The following is a 24,479-nucleotide window of genomic DNA, read 5'->3' as shown; positions in this document are numbered from 1 at the left end:
TCAAAACTCCCAAGAATCTTTATTGAATTCGCTCAGCATCAAGCACGGGTCTGAAGGAGCCCGGGAGGGGCCCTGTACCCGCTGCCGACAGGGAAGGCCCCAGGTGGCAGACCCCCCAACCACATGGGAGGAGCTTTCATTTCTTCCTGGGCTGCTTATCTGGGAAGCCTTCAAAGAATTCGTTACACATCATGGCGATGCAGGACAGGAAGACACAGTACTCCTGGAAGTCCACCTCGTTGTCCCTGTTGCTGTCCAAGTTGTTCATCAGCTTCTGGAAGCCCGCTTCATCTGTCCTTTTCTGGAGGGAAAAGAGGCTCCACATAAAAAACAGAAGCCCAGTGGGTGGCGCCAGGACCAGACCCAGTTTCTACCTCCGGCCCAGAGCTCGGGAAGGCTCCTTTGGGAGGTCCAGTTTGGAGCTCCCACCCTCAAGGCTAAGCTAGGGTGGAGAAGGTGCTCCTTGGATGAGGAAGTCTGAGGACCTGGTGCAAGGGAAAAATGACAGGACCACAACATTTTCACCCAAGATCGTTCTAATAATCCCGTAAGGTAATAATAGTCACGAAAGCAATACGTAAACTGTATCATGTTTGATACAAATGTACATTGTTATCGTTTGAGGGGAAAGTCTGTGGGCGTGTGATCATCTCCGCATCTGTATCGTCACATCTACAAGCCAAACAGAAACTCAGTGTCCATTGTTGGGGTGACGGTCCGGGTCCGGATGGCCGTCCTGCACACCGACCACCTTGGGAAGTTACTTAACCCTCTGAGCTTAGTCTTCCCTTCAGTGCAGAGCACCTGGCGGTGTCTGACCGGTTCATTCTCAGCCCTCTTTCAGCAGGGTGCCAGTCCTTGAGCGGTGGTATTCACTGTGTTTCCACCCCAGGCAGCCACCCCACTGATGGATGCCCTCTGTAGCTAATGCTCTATAGCAGGACTGCTGCCTCCTCTGTGGGAAATGGCCCACGTGAGGGCACACTCAGGCACTACCCACTCACCCCCAAGAAGCTGGGCAGCTCCCGGGTCAGCAGCTCCTTTAGCTCTGACTTGTTGAGCTTGAACTTGTCACCCTCTTTGCCCGAGTACTTGTGGAAGGTGGACACCATCACGTCCAGGGCCTTCTCCAGGGGGCACGCCATGATCTGGATCTGGGGGCAGGAGGCACAGAGACCCTCTTGTTTACCCCACACCCCGAGAGATGTATTCAGAATGCCCAGCTCCACTCACATCCCTTTGATGGGAGCACTTGGTGAGACTCTGCTCCCTCCCTGGGGGAGCTCGGAGCAGCGGGCCCAGCACCTGGTAGAAGGGTGTGGGGAACACATGCTCTGGGCGGTGAACGGTGAACAGTGAATGTTTGCAGGACCCACTGCACAGGCTCTGGAGATTGAGGCAGCAAGCTCCCAGGCCTCTCCTCAACAACAGCATTTTTTCCACCTCTCACTCAGTCAATCCACTCCCACAGCTCAGCCACAAAGGCCCCGCCCTGGCCATTCTTCTCCCTCCCAGCACTGGGTGCGGCTGCTGGAGGCCTGCCCAGAGGCCTGCAGCGGAAAAAACCAGCCGCCTCGCGCTCAGCCTAGGGAGGGGCAGAGTGAGGTGGCAGAGTCAAGGGTTGGAGGAGAAGGTGCAGAGGCCATGCTCTCGAACTGGGCTGCTGGCTGCAGGGCAGAGGCTCCTGGGCACACCACCAAACGCCCACAGTTACCTTCGGCCTTGGCTTTGCTTCCTGAGCCCGAGCGTGCAACCCAGCAAATGTGAGCCCGTGTGCATACCCATGGGCACACACACACCAACACACACTAGAGCAACAGCGCGTGCAAGCCGCATCTCAGAAGCGCCTGGAGAGCCCAAATCCAGCCACTTGCTCACTTTTCTGTTTGTTTTTTCCTCCCTCTTACATGCACGTGTGTGTGTGTGTGCACATGTGTACCCACGCACATGCACACCCACACACACACTCTATCCAGAGCTTCCACATCAGAATCTCACATCTGGATCTGTTTAGCACATCTGGCCCCCACCCACCTCCCCTTCTTCCGCCCCAGCCCTGGTCTCTGACACCCCTCGCATGCCAGTCAGGCCAACACAACTCACCAGGCCAAGAGAGAAGAAGCAGACTGAGAGAGGGTTGTAGAGAGAGGAAGAACGGGGACGGCCCAGCGGTCTGACCTATTTATACCCCCGCCAGGCCCTGCCCATAGCAGGGGATGGGGGAGAGCAGATACTGCCCTCCTACTGTGGGCTGACATGGTAAATGCCACAGCACCCTCCACCAGCCCAGCCTGGGAACCAAGCTTCCTGTCCCCAGGTGGGCCCCCGTGGGCAAGGGGTAAGCCCCAATGGTTACCACCAGCAGGGACCTGGATGTAATAGGCACTACCCAGTGCACATAGCCTGAGTTTTAGAGAGGTGGAGGAAGTAGCAGCCTGTGCCTGGAGTATTGGGGACAGGGAGAGAGTAGTCTCCTCTTTTTTTCTTGAGATGGAGTTTCGCTCTCGTTGCCCAGGCTAGAGTACAATGGCGTGATCTCGGCTCACTGCAACCTCCGCCTCCCGAGTTCAAGGGATTCTCCTGCCTCGGCCTCCCGAGTAGCTGGGATTACAGGCATGTCCCACCACGCCCAGCCAATTTTGTATTTTTAGTAGAGACCATGTTTCACCATGTTGGCCAGGCTGGTCTTGAACTCCGGACCTCAGGTGATCCACCCACCTCGGCCTCTCAAAGTGCTGGGATTACAAGCATGAACCATTGCGCCTAGCCAAAAGTTTTTTTAATTAGCTGGACAGCGTGGCTGGAGCCTGTAGTCCCAGCTAGTCAGGAAGCTAGAACAGGAGGATCATTTGAGCCCAGGAATCCGAGACTGCAGTGAACTATGCTCAAGCCACTGCTCTCCAGCCTGGGCAACACAGCGAGACCTTATCTCTTAAAAAAATAAAGATTAAGGCCAGGCGCAGTGGCTCACACCTGTAATCCCAGCACTTTGGGAGGCCGAGGCTGGTGGATCACGAGGTAAGGAGTTCAAGACCAGCCTGGCCAAGATGGTATAATTCCATCTCTAGTAAAAATTACAAAAAAATTAGACAGGCGTGGTGGCACACGCCTGTAATCCCAGCTACTCGGGAGGCTGAGGCAGGAGAATTGCTTGAATCTGGGAGGTGAGGTTGCAGTGAGCAGAGATCATGCCTGCACTCCAGGGTGGGTGACAGAGGGAGACTCTGTCTCAAAAAAAAAATTAAAATTAAAAAACAAAAATGGGGGAGGGGATCCCCAGACCCAGTACTGTCTGCCATGCTAAGGAAGGCCCAGGGCCAGAGCTGGGGGGGTCTGGAGGGGAAGAGGTTCATACCCAAAGGAGGGTCTGGGCCCACCTCAGAAACGTCGTTGGGAAAGCTCCTGGGTGAGGTAGTAATGGAATGGGTAGCAATGAGGCGTGGGCACTCATGGATAGGCCCCAGGTTCGGAGAAGGTATCCGGGGTGCCATTTAAAGTTGGGATGAGTGTCAGGAATGAAGAACCCAGGTCGGGGTGGAGAGTGAGAGGTGAAATGGCACAAAATACGGAAGTCAGGATTTGGGTCAACCTCTCAGGGTGGGCCGTAAGCTCAGTTAGGGTTGGAAGTAGGGGGTTAAGGCCCTCAGGGGGCTGTGGCTTCAGGGATGGGGGCTGTGGCTTCAGGGATGGGGACTGCCTCAAGATACCCCCTTCCCCCTCCACACGGGCACCCCGCCCTGGCTGGGAGTAAACACCTCAAACACCCTAATCCCATTAGTGCTGCTCTCTGGGCTCCCACAGCCCGGGGCAGGGAACAAGCACCCCCACCCCACCCCCACCCCACCCTCCTCAGATCACCCGATCGAGAGACCTGAGTCCCAGGGGAAACTCAGGCAGCCCTCTCAAAGACCCCAGAGAAAGAGAGAGGAAGGGAGGATGGGAGTCCCAGTGTTGGCCCCACGCCCTCCTGCTGGACTCTGGAGGCCACTGCATTTCTGCAGGGTCTGAAACGTCCCTGGGGGGGCCTCCTGCGCCTGCCCTCAGCTGCCTTCCTGCAGTGGAAAAGTCCAGAGAGGAGCAAAGAGCTCAGCAGACACGTCCCCGGAGAAGAACCAAACAAAGGCAAGCTGATGCCAGTCTTTTATTAGGAGTCAAATAGGCCCTTTTCCATTGAGATCCCATTGGGGCCTCAGAGCAGATCCCGCCTCCTCCCAACCACAAGGGAGGCAGCAGGGGTGCGGTGGGCAGGCTGGGGCCCAGAGCGGCTCTACCCCTCACTCACTGGGTATCCTGGGTAAAATGGGTTAACTGATCACGGAAGACCTTGGCAAGTCCAGATTGAAAGGGGCACAGGAGAGAGGGTAGGAGGGGTTATGGGAGATGTAACAGCCATCGCAACCCCCAGAGCAGAGGCTACTGGGGGCAGGGGGGCTCTGGGGTGCAGTCCTTGAAGTACTCGTGGCAGTAGAGGCAGAGACAGGCAAGTGAGCGCACATACTCCATAAAGTCCACCTCGCAGTCCTTGTTGGTGTCCAGAACGCTCATGAATTTGTTGTAGTCACACTCCCGAAACTCGGTCTGTGCAAAGGAGGGGTGGGGAAGGGCGGGGGAGCAGGATGAGGAGGGCGGAACAGCCTCGCACGCCACCTCCCTCCCTCCTCTCCCGAGTGGACCCACCCTACCCCAAACGACACCCTTCCGAGGGCCAACTTCAACCTACCTGTTCCGATCATGCACCCATTGCGATCCCCTCCCAAATCCGCCCTCTCAGATTATTAATCGAGCACCTACTATCTGCTACTGAGTGCCTACTACACGTTAGGTGTTCTTCATGGTGCTCTCGCTCAGTCCCCTCACAACCCTACAAGGCAGCAGGTGTGATGATTGTCCTCCGATTTTACAGATAAGGAAGCTGAGGCTTCTGCGGTGTCCGTTCTCTTCCTCCCACTCCCTCCTCGCAGTCCAGCCTCCTCCCCTTGCTGACCTGTGCTCAGGCTCGTCCCCAGGTCTCTCTTTGCAGAGTCCAGGCTGTGCCTCCTGCCTGGTAAGGAGGGGATGGACACTCTGCATACTCACCGGGGTCCAGGTGGGCAGCTCCTTCTGCAGCAGCTCCTTGAGCTCCGCCTGGCAGAGCTTGTGTTTGTCCCCACAGCGCCCTGCGTATTCCTGGAAGGTGCACACGATGGCAGCTACCGCCTGCTCCAGAGGCCTGGCCATCCTCACTGTCACAGAACAAGGGCGTGACTCACAGCAGAGTTCCAGGCCAGCCCCCTGCTCACCTCTGCCTTCCATGTTTCTCCAAGACTGTTCCTAGACCCAGCTTAACCTCCACCAGGCTTCAGGCATCATGGCTCCCCCTCCTCTGAGCAGCCCTCCCGGACCACACCAGCCCCTATTAATTTATCTCCCTGCTGCTCTCTTGTTATTTGCCCCATGCAGAGGTCTGATTGCCCCAACATCACTGCAAACTCCTTAAAGAGACAGCATCTTACCCCACCACCCACACACCCCACCGTGGGGCTCCTTAAGCATTCTCGGGTTCTCTGCTTATCCCCACCACCCAGGGGTGGCTTGGTCTCTGTCTGCCCCAGCCCATGAGATGCCCTAGAAGCCTCCTGCCCTGCAGGGACTTGCACAGGGAGAGCCTGGCCCTGTGCTGCTCTGTCCTCAGGCCCGTGGAGAAGCTAGGCCTTAGCAGGAGGGAGGCGCAGGCCTGAGAGGAGCCCCCACAGCCTCACCACCACTCCCCTCACCCTGCCTCCTGCCCTAAACTCAGGGAAGCTGCATCCAAGAGAAAATCTCGTGGGCTCTCCTCTGCCTCTCACCAGCTGTGCCAGCCTAGTGAGCCATTTGCCTCTCGGGGTCTCAGGGGCCTGATCTGTGAAGTGGGGTTCATCCCACCTCGCAGGCCCAGTCAGGAACCGGATCCAGATGGTCGCTTGAGAGTGGACTGGTTCAGGAATTTACCAATCTGAGACTGGCCTCCCCTGGGGTTACCCCCCTGACCCTTAGAGGGAAGGCTCTGTACAGGGGTACTCTGTTCTACTGGAGGGGAAGCCCTTCCTGGAATTGCTCAGCTCCCCGCACTTCCACTGTCCCTTTCCACCGCCCTTCTGGGATGATGCCTCCAGCCTGGGAAAACCCGAAGGCAGCCAGGAAGGCAAGAGTTTTTTCCATGCAAGACCAGTGACTCACTCCTGGCTCCCCCACGGGATGGGAGTCCTCAGCACAGGGTGACCAGGGCCAAGACTCTCCCCGAAGATTCGCCCACTGCTGGGCCTGCTGCTGGGAGCAAATGGCTGGCATGGTTGTGGCTGGCAGGAAAGGGGAAGGAGAGGGAGGTGCCAAGCACTGCCAGGGTTTAATTTGTTGTAAACAGCCCAGGATTGGAGCAAGGTGTTCAGGTTCCCAGCAGAGGAAAGGGCCATGATCCCCGGGAATGAGGAGCCTCAGAGCGGCTCGGCACACCTTTCTGGGCTCCTGCCAGCCTGCCTGGCACCACCACTGCTGCTGTTTCAGAAGCACAGTGCCTGGAGCTGCGGGAATCCCCTCTTCCCCCTGCAGCCTTAGCCAGTCTTGACCTGTCCCCAGGAATGCAGCAAAGAGGCAAGGGGCAGGTGAGGGGCTGACTAAGGAGAACACCGCAACCTTGAGCCCAGTACTCCCCTCCAAGGCAGAGCTCAGCGCTGCACACCCCCAAGCCCAAACTTCCCCGACAGCCCTTCACTGTGCAGGGCAACCTCTGCATCCACCGTGTCTGACTTCCCTCCCCCGACAGTCCTGCTATAGTCATCTCTCTGCTCCCAGTGCCAGACCCTGGGTCAGGAGTCAGGCTGGCTATTGGGGGTCCCCCGAGCTGCCCTGATGCTCAACCCTGGGTGGGACCCAAGCAGCTGCCACTCACCACTGGCACTGGCGTTTCAGCCGTAGGAGCTTAGAGACAGCTTCCTCACATCCCTATTTGTAGCCTCCCAAGAAAGGAAGGAAGCAATTATGGGGGACTCAAGTAGGTCAACACTGAGGATGCCCTCGGGGAGCCCTCAGCAACCGCATTACAGGCGCCACCTGCCCACCCATCCACGCGCACATCAAAGGCCCGTCTGGGCTCAGACACCACTCCCCATTCATTCCCCCTCTGCCCTCCCCCAGAGTCGGGAACTGAGGACAGCCCTTCAGCTCTATTGGAGGAGATGGGCTGGCTTATCCATCACATCACATCACAGCCCCATCTCTTCATTCTGCAGAGCCCCCCAGAATACCAAGTGGGGGCACACTTCCGCCTCGCTGAGGTTGCACCCCTACAAATCTCCATTCCGGGGGGAACTTGGAGAGCACGTGGCTAAGCCTCCCCTTTACAGATGAGAAGACTGATCTTGCCTAACCAGATCGAAGCTTTTGGCTGTGAACTGCTTGCCTCCCTGGGAGAAATTGTCAGTGGGATGTCTTTGAGGCATAGGGAGAAGTGTGTTCCTCCCAGGGGCACTTCCAGCGGTCTAAGTTGACTTTTCTAGTCCTTCCACCCCAGGTGATGGGAATGAATTTGGGCTACAGTTTCACGAAGGCTGCCCGCGGCTGGAGCTCCTTTAGGGTGTTTTCCTTCTTCCCCTGCTTGCTCAGCACTGAAACAACTTTCCATGAAGTCTTGTGGGTGGCAAGATGGGAATCCCTCTGGCTTTTAGTTTGAGCATGTAGCCTTTTCAGATCTCAGCATCATGGGAGGGTCACCCATTTGTGTCCCCTCCTGGGGTGAGCCCTGGGCTTCCGCTTCTCTCTTCCTCACTCCCCAAACCATCAAAGTCAAAGCTCGGGCTTGGCTTGGCCAATGACCTCAGGGCACCAAGGGCCCCAGTACAGAATCTGCTTTTTTTTTTTTTTGAGACGGAGTTTCGCCCTTGTTACCCAGGCTGGAGTGCAATGGCGCGATCTCGGCTCACCGCAACCTCCGCCTCCTGGGTTCAGGCAATTCTCCTGCCTCAGCCTCCTGAGTAGCTGGGATTACAGGCACGCGCCACCATGCCCAGCTAATTTTTTGTATTTTTTAGTAGAGACGGGGTTTCACCATGTTGACCGGGATGGTCTCGATCTCTTGATCTTGTGATCCACCCGCCTCAACCTCCCAAAGTGCTGGGATTACAGGCTTGAGCCACCGCGCCCGGCCAGAATCTGCTTTTACTTAGATTTTTACCTACTCATTTCTTACTGCCTTGTGGCTCTTCAATGCTTTGAAAAGATCTAATTATATGCAGGATTTTTCTTTGTTTTTAGCTGGAGTGGGCACAGACCACCATATGACCAGAAACAGATACCCTTTCACATCTCTGGTCTATTCTCTCCCTCACACCGAAGACTGAGAAACTCCTCCCCATTTCATTGGAAGAGAACCTAAAACCTCGAAGAGTCGGAGAGGGAAAAGAGGAAGGAGATTGATTCCCAGGCCAACTAAAAAGGCTTCCTGCCCTTGCAGGCAGCCAGAGCGCCAATGATACCTCGGCCTGGCCTTCGGCCCCCAGCACCAAGCCTTGCCTGGGCCATCCTCTCTTTGGAGCGGGAGCAAGGAGAGGATGCTTGGAGTGTTGGGAGCAAGGAGTGTTGGGAGGACTCCCTTCCCTGTTGGGGAGAGGAGTGAGCAATGGAGGAGGGAAGGAAAGGCGAAGCTGTGATTAGCCCTGTTTTATAGGCCAGGAAATATGGGGAGAAGGGGGCAGAGAACAAGAGACAGTCACGCAGCAGAAGCAGGGGCCAGAGTGGACCAGCAATTAATTGAGCTTAGGTCAAGCACCTATGGTATCCCAGCTCTGCTACCAGCCACCTCTCTTAAGCAGGATATCATAGGATATCACAGCTCTTTCACTCATCTGCCAATGATGGAGGATGATAATAGTAACTACCTCACAGGTTTGTGTGGGGCTTAAATAAACTAATACAGATGAAGCTCATAGAATAAATAATGTCCAACACATGGTAAGGGCTTGAGAAATGTTAAGAGGTGAGTGAGGCCGGGTGAGGTGGTTCACACCTGTAATCCCAGCACTTTGGGAGGGCGAGGTGAGTAGATCACCTGAGGTCAGGAGTTCAAGACCAGCCCGGCCAACATGGTGAAACCCCATCTCCACTAAAAATACAAAAAATAGTTAAGCATGGTTGTGCGCACCTGTAGTCCCAGCTACTCGGGAGGCTGAGGCAGGAGAATCACTTGAACCTGGGAGACGGAGGTTGCAGTGAGTTGAGATCGTGCCATTGCACTCCATCCTGGGCAACAGACCAAGAAACTGTCTCAAAAATAAAGAGAGAGATGGGTAGCTTGCCCAGAGTCACTTAACTAGCAAGTGGCAGGCCTAAAAGGCATTCATTGTTCATAGAAATATTTAGAGCCATTGGGGGTATAGCCATAAACAAAAGTCCCTGCTCTACAGAGATGACAGTCTATGGGGGAAACCAGACACTAACAAAATAGGTGCTTCGTAGATTGCTGATATAAATGCTATGAAGAAAAATAAAGCAGGGCTGGGAGAAAGAAGACGATGATAGGAAACAAGGCACTTTACTAACATATGAGTGGTCAGGGAAGAGCCCAGCAGCCAGTTCCTCGCCCATGTCCTCATCCACCAGCCCCTGGCGTTTCTCAGCTTGGCAGACCTCTCTGGGATGCAGCATGTGGGTTTGCCCACTGGGAGAGAACTGGGAGAGACTCAGACCGAGACTGTGGGGAGGCGAGGCCTGAGGGGTGGGGCGGACGGACAGAGTGGTCAGGACTTTGGGGTTGGCGGACCGTCATTGAAAGAACCTCGAGGCTCTACCTTCCTCTTGCCACCTGCCCTCAAGCATGTTACATCCTTTACCTTGTTAAGGCCTTCATTTCCTTACCTCCAAAATGGATTTGGAAGATTCCTTCCCTAAGAATCCAACGTGAAAGCGCTATCACTTGCTGTTACCTGTGGACCATGTCAGGGCCGAGGCCTCAGTCCAACTCAACAAGCAGACACTGAGTCAGCTCAAGGGAGGCTCCCGGGAGGGCAGGAGGGGAGGGAAAGAACCAGCCTTTCCTCACCAGATCACTGGCTCCTGCCTCCTCCGTGCAGGTGGGGAGGGGAGAGCTGTAACTTCCCTTCCCTTGCTTTCGCAAACTCTCCTTGGGGTGATGGACTCTGCCCTGCTGGAAATTCTTCCCCTCCCCCACCCCCCACCACTCCCACCACCACCCCCCACCATCCCCCCCACCCCCATCTCCCCTGCATCTCCCTATCTGCAGTGGATCGGAATTCGTCCCACATAACCACCCCTCCAGGGCCTGGAGAGGGGCCGACCCCCTCCCACACCTGCTCCAGAATCCACACACTCAGGCTGAGCCCAGCACCCTTACTGCTCACCTTCTAGAGCTCCACCGCTGAAGATGTGGAACTGACCGCTGAGAAATGCAAGGAGCTCTCTCCCCATAGGGGCAGCCTGTGGATGCATGAAGGGTGAGAGCAGATACTGTCCGATCTAGCAGGACTTATTACAGCAGACTCTCTCTCCCCGCACCCATTCTCCCTGGCTCTGTCTCCCTGATATCACCACCATCACCAGATGCTCCCGGAAACTGCACTGCCTCCCTGAAGGTCAGTGTCTGGTTCTGCCCCTCAGGGAGGAACAAGATGGAGTGTCCTGAGCATTTTGGCACATGCTTGTGCCAAAAGGGTCTAGGCCCCAAGGACAGGGTGAGCCCACCCCAATCCCATAGCCCCACGGGACCAATGAACCTTCTCAAAATCACTAGCTTCCTTTCTCATCATCTGAGCCAAATATAGGGAAGGCGTGGGAAGGGGCATTTGATTACTGGGACTGATGTGCAGCCAGGGAGGCCTTTGCTACAGAATCGGGGATGGGGCCTCGGGAGATGGGAAGAGGATCTGAACTGAGATCAAAGAGGCCTGTGGACCTACTGCTTAGACCTACTGCTTCTTCTGACTACCAGGTCAATGTCAGATGGTGAGCAATTCATAGATGACAGCAGTGAGTTAGTGAAGCAATCAAGTGACCTAAAGACATGGCATGGGGGCCCTACTTCAGCCACTCCCTGGTCTCAGAGCCCACCTTTGCCTTTATTCTCTCTTTTCCTGGAGGGCTAACAGGCTGCCGGGGATTAATTCAAAAAAGCAAACGCCAAAGCGAGGCAGCATCGGGGCTGAGGTATGTGTTCCTGAGGCTCTCCTCCGGCCGCAGTTCTAGGAGGAGGTGGGAAAGAACCGGGCCAACAGACCTTTGAGCAGAGCTGTTTCTAGACCCTCCTCTCTGTGCCTCTGCACATAGAGCAGGTCTGGGGAGAGAAAACGGAATGGGGGGGAGATTGCTGGGACCGTCTGGGAAAGTAGTGCTTGCTAGTTTGTCAGATGCCCAGAAGGAAAGGAAATCAACCTCCTTCAGAGCCTGCCCAGCTCCCGGGGCAGCCGGCTGAGACCAGTCTCCACCAGCCAGCACAGCCCCAGAACCTGGAACTGAGTCCCGAGAGAAGCCAGGACATTTTGTGAGCCTAAGGCCCAAAAGAAACCAGACTGCACTAATCCACCAGGAGCAAGCGGACCTGCTTCTCCCATTGATGCAGGATAAGGACACCAAGGGTCTAGATGCTGCTCATCCAGGTCCCCTTCACCTTACACAAAGCCCCAGGCTTTGGAGATGGCTGTGGGAAGGGGAGGAAGGCCCAGGCTGCCACCCGGTGTCCACAGGGATGAGGCTTTTTTTATTTTTATTTTTATTTTTTTATTTTTTTTTTTTTTTTTTGAGACGGAGTTTCGCTCTTGTTACCCAGGCTGGAGTGCAATGGCGCAACCTCCGCCTCCTGGGTTCAGGCAATTCTCCTGCCTCAGCCTCCTGAATAGCTGGGATTACAGGCACGCACCACCATGCCCAGCTAATTTTTTTGTATTTTTAGTAGAGACAGGGTTTCACCATGTTGACCAGGATGGTCTCGATCTCTTGACCTTGTGATCCACCCGCCTCGGCCTCCCAAAGTGCTGGGATTACAGGCTTGAGCCACCGCGCCCAACCCTATTTTTATTTTTTTAAGACAGGGTTTCACCATGTTGGTCAGGCTGGTCTTGAACTCCTGACCTCAGGTGATCCTTCCACCTGGGCCTCCAAAGTGCTTAGATTACAGGCATGAGCCACCACACCCAGCCAAGGACCTTTCTTAAGACATGGGTCAAGTCCTGACACTACTCCTGATTTAACCTCTCCCGGCCTCTGTTTCCTCGTCTGTGACATGCAGAAACTAATAGCATAGCCCTCACTCAATTGCTCCAAGGAATCAAAGAGATGATGCTTGAATAGGCCTAGCAGAGTACCTGGCTGGAGGGAGTGTTCCTCGAATGACAGATGCTGCTTCCTCTCAGTTTCCTCATCCGTAAAATGGGCTAATGATAGCTCCTCTCAGGGTTACCATGAGGCTGAAACCACAGTGCATGAAAGGAACTTTGAGAACTGCTATAGACATGTTAATTACCATCATCATGATTTTCTGAGCTATAGTTACTGGCTCCCTTTCCTACAGGATAGTGGGAAAGTGGGCTTCTCCCTTTTTACTGCTATGAAAAGAGACCATTTCTCATTGAAGGCCTGGCCTGCCTTGCCTCACCAGCCCCAGATGTGCAGTTACGGCAGAATCGTAAGTGAGAACAAGCAGTTTTCCCAGCAGCCCCATACTTGGCCTTTTCTGTCGTCTCTGGGGACCCTCTCTGAGATACTCTAGAAGTGGTTCTGAAACATCCGTTTCCCAAGGAAGTAAGAAAACAATTCAGGAAAACACTGTGTATTACTTGTCCACTATCCATCTCCTCTTTCTTCATTATTAAGACCCATTTTTTTTCTTCTAAGATGTCAACATGGTCAGCTAAAAACACTTGGTTACAGCTAAGACTAGCCAAATTACACAGTTGAGGTCAAAGATATAAGCGGAAGTCTCTGGGGGAGGGCACTTCAATCATAATGAAAAGGCAAAGGCTCCTGTGGAAAAGGCATTTGCACCTCCCCCTTATTCTGTCTTCCAGCCTGGAACATGGACAGTGAGGTCTGGAAGTATAGCAGCCATGATGTGATCACAAAACGTCCTATATGCTACAGAGCCAAAAAATGAAAAGACACGGGGTCTCCGATGTCTTTTCTCGGGACCCCTGAATGGAACCTGAACATCCTATTCCAGACTTCTTGGGTAAGACAATTGAAGCAACTAGCATTCGTCAGGTTTTCTGTAATTTGTGGCAGTTGAAAAAAAACCCTACCTAGTAGAGGATTTGATATCTTAAAGTGGAATCCTCAAGCAAAAGAATCTAAAATGTGAACTTGGCTAAGCAGAGGGAGAAAGGTACTGAGAGATGATGACCCAATATGTCAGGCTGGAAAGTCAGGACCTTGGTTGTGAAATCACAAAATATTTGGTCAGACCATGGCATATCTTGGAATATGGACCAAATAGAAACCTAGATGTCATGAAAGAGGAAGTGGAGGAGCACGAGCTGGTTCCTTCCATCTTTCAGCAAACCCCTACAAGGGCAGGATGCTGCTGTTACAAAGAAACTGAAGCAGGTGCATTGGCTTTGAGAGCAGGCAATGGGTGAAGGCTGGGAGGGTCTCTAGAAGATTATTAGTAACGATTTGAAGGACAGTGAGGAAATTGTTAGAAATTTCCTCTAGAAAAAAACAGACCATATTAGGTAATGACAGATTCTGGCCACATTGCTGTCTGTGGTTACGTGGAAAATAGAAAGGTACCTAATGAGTTTATGGAAATGGCTAAGGAGACTTTTAGGCAGAATAGGGAAAGAACCAACTGGCTTCTTCTAGCTGCCTATGCTGAAAATGTAAGACTAGAAATTTGAACTAAAGAAGGAGCTTCTCACCCGGGAGGTAGAGGTTGCAGTGAGCCAAGGACACTCCAGCCTGGGCAACAGAGTGAGACTCCATCTCAAAAGAAAAAAAAAAAAAGAAGAAACTACTCAGCTTTTTAGAGAATTCAGAGGAAATATAGAGGGCTCAGTACAGTGTTTCCAGCCAGCAAATGGCTCTCAAACTAATAAATGGCTTTGAAACAAATATCAAATCCAGATCCCTGTCGGTAAAAGGGTCTCGAGATAAAGGTGAAGTAAGTCAAAGGTAAAACCTTGTAATAAGACCTCAAAAAGATTTAAGGGCAAGCTTCCTCGATCTCAGATAAATAATGCAATGTCTAATAATTCTAGAAGTGTGCCTCTTAGGCTCTTTCAGACTAGAAGGCTTTTAGGAATCTCAAGGGCATTTACTCCCAGCACCCTGACTCTCAGTCCAAGCTGGAGAGAGGCCAATCTTTAAAAGATTCGTAGGTGTGGCATTGTCTATTAAGTGAATTATAAGTTGATGCACAGTGAGGTCACATTTTTACATGAATTATATCATTTTGAACGAAAAGGGACTGAGATAGATTTTTTAAAATCAAAAGAAGTTTTTAGGTCTTTAACGTCAAATGGGCAAGAACCAGGCTGAGAGAGCTACTTAGCTATCAATACAGATACTTTTTTTTCTTTTTTTTTTTTTTTTTCCGAAATGGAGTTTTGCTCTTGTTGCCCAAGCTGGAGTGCAGTGGCACAATCTCGGCTCACCACAACCTCTGCCTCACGGGTTCAAGCTGGGATTACAGGCACACGCCACCACACCTGGCTAATTTTGTATTTTTAGTAGAGATGGGGTTTCTACATGTTGGTCAAGCTGGTCTTGAACTCCCGACCTTAAGTGATCCGTCCACTTCGGCCTCCCAAAGTGCTGGGATTACAGGCATGAGCCACCATGCCCAACCAACACAGATACTTCTTATGGAAAATAGAGAGTTAACTCAGAAAATGAAGTCAAGAACCTAGAAGCCAAGAGCCGAGAACCATTTATAGAGAGCAGAACTGGGCCCTAGTCAAGAATCTGGTGACACGTATATGACTCAATTTCAGAATTGCTATGGACCCAGTGCACCAATCTGTGCCTCCAATACACCACCACCCCCTTTAGAAAAGGAGTGTTTATGGCTGCTATATTTTTGTTTGTTTGTTTGTTTTTTGAACAGAGTCTCACTCTGTCGCCCAGGCTGGAGTTCAGTGATGTGATCTCTCCTCACTTCAATCTCTGGCTCCCAGGTTCAAGCGATTCTCCTGCCTCAGCCTCCCAAGTAGCTGGGATTACAGGCGTGCACCACCATGCCAAGCTAATTTTTGTATTTTTAGTAGAGACAGAGTTTTGCCATGTTGGCCAGGCTGGTCTCGAACTCCTGACCTCAAGTAATCCACCCACTTCGGCCTCCCAAAGTGCTGGGATTACAGGCATGAGCCAACAAGCCTGGATGGCAATTATCTATCTTCATCTCACCTGTGAACATTGACTGTGTTCTTCACGGGGCTTCAGGCCAAGAGGAACCGCTTTTGAGGAGCTGTCCTGGAGGAACTGCACGTGAGAAGCCTTGTTCATATCTCTGGGCCTGTCTCAGATAATACAATCAAAGACTTCAAATTGATGCCTGAATGAGATGAGACTTTGTGGGTCATGGGAAGGAGATGAGTGTATTTTGTATATGGGAGGGATGTGAATTTCAGTTGCTAGAAGACAGACTATGGTATTTAGTCTCCAGAGACAGTCACCATCAATTTTATGCATGCCATTCATAAGAATTAGACATCTCTTAATGTATAAAATTAAGACATGTCTAATTCTCCTCCCCTTAATCTGAGCCAGACTTAATGACTTTTTTTTATCATTAGTATACAGCAGAAATGATGTCCTGGGATGTCTGAAATAAATCTTAAGAAGTAGCCAGGTGCAGTGGCTCACGCCTGTAATTCCAGCACTTTGGGAGGCTGAGGCGGGAGGATCACAAGATCAGGAGTTTGAGAACAGCCTGACTAACATGGTGAAACCTCGTCTCTACTAAAGCTACAAAAATTAGCCGGGCATGGTGGCGTGCACCTATAGTCCCAGCTACTCGGGAGGCTGAGGAGGGAGAATTGCTTAAGGTTGCAGTGAGCAAAGATCGCACCACTGCACTCCAGCCTAGATCGAGACTCTAACTAAAAAAAAAAAAAAAAAAAAAAAAAAAAAAAAAAAAAAAAAGTGCCAAGCACAGTGTCTCATGCCTGTAATCCCAGCACTTTGGGAAACCAAGGCAGGTGGGACTTAGTCCAGGAGTTCGAGACCAGCCTGGGCAACATGGTGAAACCCTGTCTCTACTTTAAAAAATATAAAGATTAGCTGGGCATGGTGGTGTGTGCCTATAATCCAGGCTACTCAGGCTGAGGTAAGAGAATGGCTTGAACCCAGGAAGCGGAGATAGCAGTGAGCCGAGATCATGCCACTGCACTCCAGCCTGGGCAACAAGAGTGAAACTCCATCTCAAAAAAAAAAAAGAAAAGAAAAGAAAAAAAATTAATAAATTTAATTAGAATTAAAATAAATCTTAAGAAGCCTACCAGCTTCCATGTGGGCCTCATGCAATGCTCACTTTGGGATTTGACCTCTCAGGACCCTGCTGCCATGGTCTAAGAAGCCCAAGCCACATAGAGAGTCCATGGTAAGCACTCCAGCTGAGCTTCCAGCTAGCCTCCAGTATCAATTGCCACGCATGTTAAGCAAGCTACCATAGATGTTGACTTTGTTCAAACATTCAGATCATTCTAGCTCCAATTTCCATCTACAATTGCATGGAAGACCCCACACAAGAACCACCAACTAAGTCCAGACTACCCCCAGAACCATAAGAGATAATAAATTTGTGCTCTTCTTTGTGTGTTGTTGTTTTTCTGTTTGTTTTTGAAATGGAGTCTCTCTCTATCACCCAGGCTGGAGTGCAATGGTGCCATCTCAGCTGACTGAGTTCAAGCAATTCTCCTGCCTCAGCCTCCTGAGTAGCAGGGATTACAGGTGTACGCCACCACACCTGGCTAGTTTTTTTTTTTTTTTTTTTTTTTTTTTTTTTGAGACGGAGGTTCACTCTTGTTACCCAGGCTGGAGTGCAATGGCGCGATCTTGGCTCACTGCAACCTCCGCCTCCTGGGCTCAGGCAATTCTCCTGCCTCAGCCTCCTGAGTAGCTGGGATTACAGGCACGCACCACCATGCCCAGCTAATTTTTTTTGTATTTTAAGTAGAGACAGGGTTTCACTATGTTGACCAGGATGGTCTCGATCTCTTGACCTCGTGATCCACCCGCCTCGGCCTTCCAAAGTGCTGGGATTACAGGCTTGAGCCACCGCGCCCGGCCAACCTGGCTAGTTTTTGTATTCTTAGTAGAGACAGGTTTCACCTTGTTGGCCAGGCTGGTCTCGAACTCCTAACCTCAAGTGATCCGCCTACCTCAGCCTCCCAAAGTGCTTGGATTACAGACGTGAGCCACTGTGCCTGGCCCATAAAATCACGTTTTAAGACACCACATGTTGGGGTGATGTGTGATGCACCAGCACAACATCTGAGGGTCACCAAACCAGAACTGCCTATTTTACACTATTTTTCGTATGAAGGATTTAAATTCGAATAAATTGAGACCAATTTATTTAAGTCAATATTAATCGGGTTTTCTGTATCCTACAACTGAATACATTCCCAACTGATAGAGAATGTGGTAACTGGAAGTGGGACCCACCAAGAAAATAACCTAAAATGTGGGACTAAATGAAGATAAGAAAGGATAAAATATGAGGACCTAACCTTTGCAAGCTGGAACGTTGGCAATCCTTGCTATGAGATGGCAAAGCACCTGGTCAAACTGTCCCCAATATACCTTAAAATACAGAATATATGACAACCTAGCCTACAGTTGTAGGGGAAATAGTAGGAAAAAATTAGAACGTTGACATTAGCTGGCTCCTAGTGGCTTTTAGCAGAGCCCAATAGAAGCGCTAGCCAATCTAAAAGCAGATATTAAAAGTAATACGGTACAGTACTGTATACAATATAGAATATATGATACTAGAATTTTTTTTTTTTTAAAGACAGGATTTCCCCATGTTGGTCAGGCTGGTCTTGAACTCCCGACCTCAGGTGTTCCACCCGCCTTGGCCTCCAAAGTGCTTGGATTACAGGCATGAGCCACCACGCCCAGCCTACAATACTAGAATATTAAATACAATATAGAATGTATTGTGTAGAACACAATACCCTTGTTTTCTGAAAACAGGTGTACTGCCTGTCTTGGCCTGTTTTGTATTGCTACAACAGAATACCACAGACTGGTAGTCAAAATAAAACAGATATTTATTGGCTTACAATTCTGGAGGCCAGGAAATCTAAGCTGGAGGGGGTAGCACCTGGAGAAGGCCGTCTTGCTCCATCATCTCATGGTGGAAGGGCAAAGAGAGGGAGAGAGAGAAAAGGTGGGCGACAAACTCATGCTTCTGTAAGTAACCCACTCCCATGACAACAGCATTAATCCCTTCATTACAGCAGAGCCCTCATGGCCTAATCATCTGTTAAATGTTATGGCTTTGGAGATAAAATTTCTATCACATGAACTCTGGGGAATACATTCAAACCACAGCACTGCCTATGGCCTGTATTCTGACAATGAATCCTTCTTTTCATTTTGAGAAAAAGTCTTGCTGTTGCCCAAGCTGGATTGCAGTGGCCTGATCTTGCAACCTCCGTCTCCCAGGTTCAAGTGATTCTCCCGCCTCAGCCTCCTGAGTAGCTAGGACTACAGGCATGCGCCACCACACCCAGCTAATTGTTTGGTATTTTTTGGTAGAGACAGGATTTCACCATGTTGGCCAGGCTGGTCTCGAACTCCTGGCCTCAAGGGATCTGCCTGCCTCAGCCTCCCAAAGTGCTGAGATTACAGCGTGAGCCACCACACTTGGTCTGACAAGGAATCCTTCAAACAAAGCTTTGCGGGTTTGATTAGACTAATTCATATCTCCAGAACAGATCCTGGTACAACTCATTCCTTACAGTATTGAAAGTTAAGAGCTGTCCTTTATTCTGAGATTATACCTTTCCTCCTTTATTGGAACTGAAATTTTCTTTTTTTATGAAATGATAGTGATGGTAGATGGTATTTGCCCTTTTTCATATCTTTATTTGACAAAATAAAAGTCAGCACCCTATCTCGATTTCCAAATTTTTGCTAGTATTTGAAATCCCAAAATTGAGACCTAAAGCACAGCTCTGGCCTTGGAGAGATCTCCAGGAGAGTCAGAGCCCAGAAGGGAGCAGGATCCTGGAGGCCCTCATTTTCCAGCACTCCAGCCAAGCCAGCCAGGTTATGGAACATCACCGAGCCATTAAAATATTATCAACAGATAAAAGTAAGTTTATTGAATACAAAACTCAAAGGCATCGAGCGTCCTGGGCTCAAGAGATCTGCAGCAGGGAGTCAAGAGTTCTGCTTCAGGGTCGGTCCGGGCAGCCCTGGAAGAATTCATTGCACATGACAGTGATGAGGGCCAGAAAAACAGCATACTCCTGGAAGTCCACCTGCTGGTCACTGTTCTCATCCAGGTTGCCCATCAGCTTCTTCAGCCCCTCCTCATCCACCTTCTCCTGAAAGTGACAGGAAATACGCTCATCACCAAGCCAGCTCCCAACCCCAGCTCCACCAAACACCCAGACCCCACACACACTCCAGTTGGTTCCCAGCTCTCCCTCCCCACTGGGCAGCTGGTTACATGGTGAGCAGGAGGCCCTGGGAGCTACTAAGAGGGCCCAGTGAGTAAGGAGAAACGGATGCGCACTGGCGAGCCCCTCCAGTGTGCCCTCCTCCTGGACACTAGGAAGACACTCAGCGCTCCTCTGAGCACACATCAGCTCAAATCCCACAGGAGCCCAGCAAGATAAGGTACCATCACCCCATTCTGTCGATGAGGAAACCGCAGACGGCTGCTCCCCAACACCAGCCAGGTGGATTCAGAAAAGAATAACACTTTATTTATTTATTTATTTATTTTTTGAGACGGAGTTTCGCTCTTGTTACCCAGGCTGGAGTGCAATGGCGTGATCTCGGCTCACCGTAACCTCCGCCTCCTGGGTTCAGGCAATTCTCCTGCCTCAGCCTCCTGAGTAGCTGGGATTACAGGCACGTGCCACCATGCCCAGCTAAATTTTTTGTATTTTTAGTAGAGACGGGGTTTCACCATATTGACCAGGATGGTCTCGATCTCTTGACCTCGTGATCCACCCGCCTCGGCCTCCCAAAGTGCTGGGATTACAGGCTTGAGCCACCGCGCCCGGCCAGAACACTTTATTTTTTAAGACAAGGTCTTGCTCTGTTGCCCAGACTGGAGTGCAGTGGCACCATCACAACTCACTGCAGCCTCAACCTCCTGGGCTCAAGCAATCCTCCCACCTCAGCCTCCCAAGTAGCTGGGACCACAGGCTCATGCCACCACGCCCAGCTAATTGTTTATTTTTAGTAGAGACAAGGTCTCACTATGTTGCCTATGCTGGTCTCGGCAACCAGAGTGATCTCACTCTGTCACCCAGGCTGGATCATAGCTCACTGTAACCTCAAACTCCTGGGCTCAATCAATCCTCCCAAGTAGCTGGGACTACAGGCGTATGCCACCGTGCCTGGCCAATTTTTATTTTTATTTTTGTAGAAATGAAGTCTTGCTGTGTTGCCCAGGTTAGTCGAACCCCTGGGCTTAAGAGATCCTCCTGCCTTAGCTTCCCAGAGTGTGGGGATTACAGGCATGGGCCACCGTGCTCGGCTGAAAAACACTTTTTTAATACTAGCCAAAATAATTAGAAAAGTTTAACCTCCAGGCACAGTGGCTCACACCTGTAATCCCAGCACTTTGGGAGGCCGAGGCGGTCAGATCACGAGGTCAATACTGGCCAACATGGTGAAACCCCATCTCTACTAAAAAATACAAAAAAAAGTTAATGTGGTGTGGTGGCACGCGCCTGTAGTCCCAGCTACTCAGGAGGCTGAGGCAGGAGAATTGCTTGAACCCAGGAGGCGGAGATTGCAGTGAGCCAAGGTTATGCCACTGCACTCCAGCCTGGCGCCTAGCAACAGAACAAGACTCTGTCTTGAAAGAAAGAAAGAAAGGAAGGAAGGAAGGAAGGAAGGAAGGAAGGAAAGTTTAACCAACCACAAAAACAAAACAAAAAAAGGAAAGAAGGGCCTGCCTCATGGGTTCAAAGCCCGACACCTAACCTTGGGATCACCAGTGAGTCAGGCTAGGGAGGGTCGGGGACAAATTGAGGGTTGACTGCATTTCTCCACAAAATGTCCCAGACTATATATTTCAGCTGGGCTTTTCTCTCCCTACATATTTTCTTAGTGTGGCATATAAAAATGGGAAAAGGCCAAGCACCGTGGCTCACATCTGTAATTCCGATACTTTGGGAGGCCGAGAAGGGAGGATTGCTTGAGCCCAGGAGTTCAAGCCCAGCCCGGGCAACATAGCAAGACTCCATCTCTACATAAATTTTTTTAAAAAACTGGCCAGACATGGTGGCATACGTCTGTAGTCCCAACTACTTGAGAGGATTTCTTGAGCCCAGGAGTTTGAGGTTACAGTGAGCTATGATCCAGCCTGGGTGACAGAATGAGCTCTTGTCCCCTCCCCCACAAAAAAAAAAAGGAAAGAGAAAGAGAGAGAGAGAGAATGTGCCAGTGCTGTGTGATGTTGGAACAATCACTTTTCCTTTCTGGGCTCTGGTTTCTCAACTCTCCAATGACAGGATTAGGCAGATGGGCTCTGAAGGCCCTAACAACACACAGTTCTCTGGGATGCTGGAGGAAACGGCCCTTAATAAAACACTCCCAGTCAGGCATGGTGGCTCACACCTGTAATCTCAGCACTTTGGGAGGCCAAGGCGGGCGGATCACCTGGGGTCGGGAGTTCGAGACCAGCCAGACCAACATGGAAAAAACCCGTCTCTACTGAAAATACAAAATTAGCCAGGCGTGGTGGCACCTGCCTGTAATCCCAGCTACTCCGGAGGCTGAGGCAGGAGAATCGGTTGCGGTGAACCGAGATCGTGCCATTGCGCTTCCCGCCTGGGCAACAGAGTGAAATTCCATCTCAAAAATAAATAAATAAAAATACATAAAAAAATAAAGCACTCCCACTCAGGCCTCACTCCCACTCCAGTGGGGCCATGAAGCCAAAGTGGGGAGAGGGCTGGGCCCCAGCCTGGCACCTTCATCGGTAGGCACCCAGAACTGGAGGATAGATTTAACCTGCACCCCCACACTCACACCAGGAGCTCCCCCACGGCCTGTGCCACTCACCCCCACAAAGCTGGGCAGCTCCTTCTGCAGAAGTTCCTTCATCTCCCCCTTACTCAGCTTGAACTTGTCGCCCTCCTGGCAGGAGTACTTGTGGAAGGTGGTGACCAGCACAGCCAGTGCCCGCTCCAGGGGACTGCACATCGTGGACCTACGGCTGCAGAGGTGCCAGGTGATGGGGATCTGCTGAGGCTCTTGGGGCCTCGGCTCAGCCTGCAGAACCCACTTCTGCCCTATGCCCGCAAAACACCTCACAAAGCCCCTCTCTGAATGGGAAGGCAGGGGCTGCATCTCCCCCTCAGACTGTTCTTCCCTGAGGGCGGGGGCATACCTCCGCCTCACCCTGAGGGCAGACGCTAACACTTCCCTTGTGTCTGGGAGTCACCAATGGCAGGGCCCCAAGCCTCCTCTGCTGGCACTTGGGACACCCCCCTGAGGGCAGGGCTCCCCGCTTGAGTGTCTGCCAGAAGGAAAATAACAAGGTGACCAGGGTCCCATTTTGACCGCATCTGCCCAGGGACTGGGGAGCAGACCACATGTGCGGGCCCAGGGGCGCCATAGCTACAGCTATGAGCGGGAAGACCCCGGAAGGAGTCATTTCCCTCCTCAGACTCGGGGCTCCTGAAGCCAGAGGCGTCTCTCTCTGCCATCTATCTGGAAGCTCCCCTAGGGGTGTCTCCTCTCTCAGACCAGGGGCTCTCAGAGGGCGGGGAATGTGTCTCTCCTCACCCTGAAGGCCCCTGAGTCATGGGGTGCTGCCTGCATACAGACAGGGGCCTGGGTGTCGTAGGGGCAACTGAACATCCTCTCCACCAGGAAGGATCCTGTTGGAATTAGGATTAAAGAAGTGAAATGTTCAGTGCCTTGGGAGCGGGATGGGACAGACCTCAGTGGCAAGGCCTGTGAGAATGCTCAGACCAGCCCGGAAAGCTTTGACAGGTTTCAGGGTGAGGCCAGAGGAGCTAGGCCAGAGGCAGGGCACGCCCTGGGCCCATCCTGCCAGCCCTCCCTTCACCAAGGCAGGGCGCAGAGCTGTGCCGCTTGGAGCCATGACCCAGGCAGAGTCTTGCACTTGAGACCCCTGCCTCTTGCTCCTTAGTCCTGTTAGAATCCAGGACTTTGCAATGACAAAAAGCCAAGCAAAACCATCTCAGGATTCTTATTGTAACACTACCCACATGTATCCCCAAAGAAGGGTCCTAGACTGAGATATCCAGGGGAGGGGCTCAGAGCAACCCCTGCACTGCGACCTCACAGAGGAACCTGGAGAAAGACCCTCCAGTCAACACTTCACAGAGGCTTCCTCCGACGTGGAAGGCCCAGAGACGCCCGGGTTGATCCACCAGGGAAGCTGGATTGAGAGAAGCATGGAGACAAAGACAGAGACCCGGGGCGGTCCTCCAGACCCTGTCCTCAGCAGGACAGAGGTACTCACCAGATCAAGTGGCAGAGAGAAACCCAGGAAGCAGAGCAAGGCGCCCAGGCTCCCAGGGTGAGGATTTATATGTTTGCCCCACTGGCCCCCGACTTGGCATTTTTAGGAAGCCAAACCTGCCTGGACCTGCTGCCACCAAAGCCTGGCCTCCCGCCATTCCCACTCATTTCCTCCCAGCCCCCTCCCTCCCAGAGGGTGCCAGCTCCACCACCAGCTGGCAGAGGGCTCTAGGCCAGGCCAAGGGCAGCCCCTGAGCCCACCCCAGCCACAGTGGGGAGTGGGAGGTGTCATAGGGACTGAGTGGCCTGGGCCGGGGGCGAGGGGAGGCAGCCCCTTCCCTGGGGCCTGGAGACTGGTGCCAGGCCTCGTTCTCATGACATGCCTGTGAGTCACAGCCGGCTCCTGAGCGAGACACTGCAGACACACGCCGGGACTTCATGTCCCCGTCCTCGTGTGCATACATGTGCCTGTGTGTGTGACACAGAAGCAACCCGGGGCCACGCTCGGGAAGCTGGAGGCGAGAGATGGCTGCTGGGGGACATCAGAAGGAGAAGGACTGGGCGGGGCATGGACGAAGTACAGTTACTTGTAATGGCCAGCACCAGAATACTCTTTTTTTTTTTTTTTTTTTTGAGACGGAGTTTCGCTCTTGTTACCCAGGCTGGAGTGCAATGGCGCGATCTCGGCTCACCGCAACCTCCGCCTCCTGGGCTCAGGCGATTCTCCTGCCTCAGCCTCCTGAGTAGCTGGGATTACAGGCACGTGCCACCATGCCCAGCTAATGTTTTGTATTGTTAGTAGAGACGGGGTTTCACCTTGTTGACCAGGA

The 24,479-nt window shown here is 52.0% G+C and overlaps 3 protein-coding genes across 4 annotated transcripts; all 3 read right to left on the bottom strand.

The window, feature by feature from the left end:
- S100A4 (S100 calcium binding protein A4) lies at window positions 1-2,204 on the bottom strand. The gene is made up of 3 exons (XM_003941890.4): window positions 2,104-2,204; window positions 1,005-1,154; window positions 1-301 (listed from the first exon to the last, which is right to left on the bottom strand). The coding sequence occupies exons 2-3, from the start codon at window positions 1,143-1,145 to the stop codon at window positions 137-139; spliced, it is 306 nt and encodes a 101-aa protein (XP_003941939.1). The 5' UTR covers window positions 1,146-1,154; window positions 2,104-2,204; the 3' UTR covers window positions 1-136.
- A 1,921-nt stretch (window positions 2,205-4,125) lies between these two features.
- S100A3 (S100 calcium binding protein A3) lies at window positions 4,126-6,989 on the bottom strand. 2 transcript variants are annotated; one of them, XM_010329655.2, is made up of 3 exons: window positions 6,905-6,989; window positions 5,077-5,222; window positions 4,126-4,578 (listed from the first exon to the last, which is right to left on the bottom strand). In XM_010329655.2, the coding sequence occupies exons 2-3, from the start codon at window positions 5,215-5,217 to the stop codon at window positions 4,414-4,416; spliced, it is 306 nt and encodes a 101-aa protein (XP_010327957.1). In that variant the 5' UTR covers window positions 5,218-5,222; window positions 6,905-6,989; the 3' UTR covers window positions 4,126-4,413. The 2 variants fall into 2 exon arrangements, with proteins under 2 accessions (XP_010327957.1, XP_010327956.1); XM_010329654.3 differs by lacking the exon at window positions 6,905-6,989 and adding an exon at window positions 6,196-6,427.
- Window positions 6,990-19,264: 12,275 nt separating this feature from the next.
- On the bottom strand, window positions 19,265-23,991 carry S100A2 (S100 calcium binding protein A2). The gene is made up of 3 exons (XM_003941889.4): window positions 23,651-23,991; window positions 22,219-22,372; window positions 19,265-19,517 (listed from the first exon to the last, which is right to left on the bottom strand). Exons 2-3 carry the CDS (start codon window positions 22,357-22,359, stop codon window positions 19,365-19,367), a joined length of 294 nt encoding a protein of 97 aa, XP_003941938.1. The 5' UTR covers window positions 22,360-22,372; window positions 23,651-23,991; the 3' UTR covers window positions 19,265-19,364.
- Window positions 23,992-24,479: the final 488 nt, after the last annotated feature.

This window comes from Saimiri boliviensis, chromosome 19 (genome assembly GCF_048565385.1).
Source record: "Saimiri boliviensis isolate mSaiBol1 chromosome 19, mSaiBol1.pri, whole genome shotgun sequence".
Lineage (NCBI taxonomy): Eukaryota > Metazoa > Chordata > Mammalia > Primates > Cebidae > Saimiri > Saimiri boliviensis.
This window is presented reverse-complemented; position numbering and strand designations above follow the sequence as displayed.

Bases quoted from the DNA above. Each gene is read 5' to 3' on its own strand.
- S100A4 (XM_003941890.4), bottom strand. From the start codon at position 1,145: ATGGCGTGCCCCCTGGAGAAGGCCCTGGACGTGATGGTGTCCACCTTC. The intron at 302-1,004 runs GTGAGTGGGTAG...TTTTCCCTCCAG, and splicing joins AGCTGCCCAGCTTCTTGGGG to AAAAGGACAGATGAAGCGGG.
- S100A3 (XM_010329654.3), bottom strand. The intron at 4,579-5,076 runs GTGAGTATGCAG...TCCTTTGCACAG, and splicing joins AGCTGCCCACCTGGACCCCG to ACCGAGTTTCGGGAGTGTGA.
- S100A2 (XM_003941889.4), bottom strand. From the start codon at position 22,359: ATGTGCAGTCCCCTGGAGCGGGCACTGGCTGTGCTGGTCACCACCTTC. The intron at 19,518-22,218 runs GTGAGTGGCACA...TGTCACTTTCAG, and splicing joins AGCTGCCCAGCTTTGTGGGG to GAGAAGGTGGATGAGGAGGG.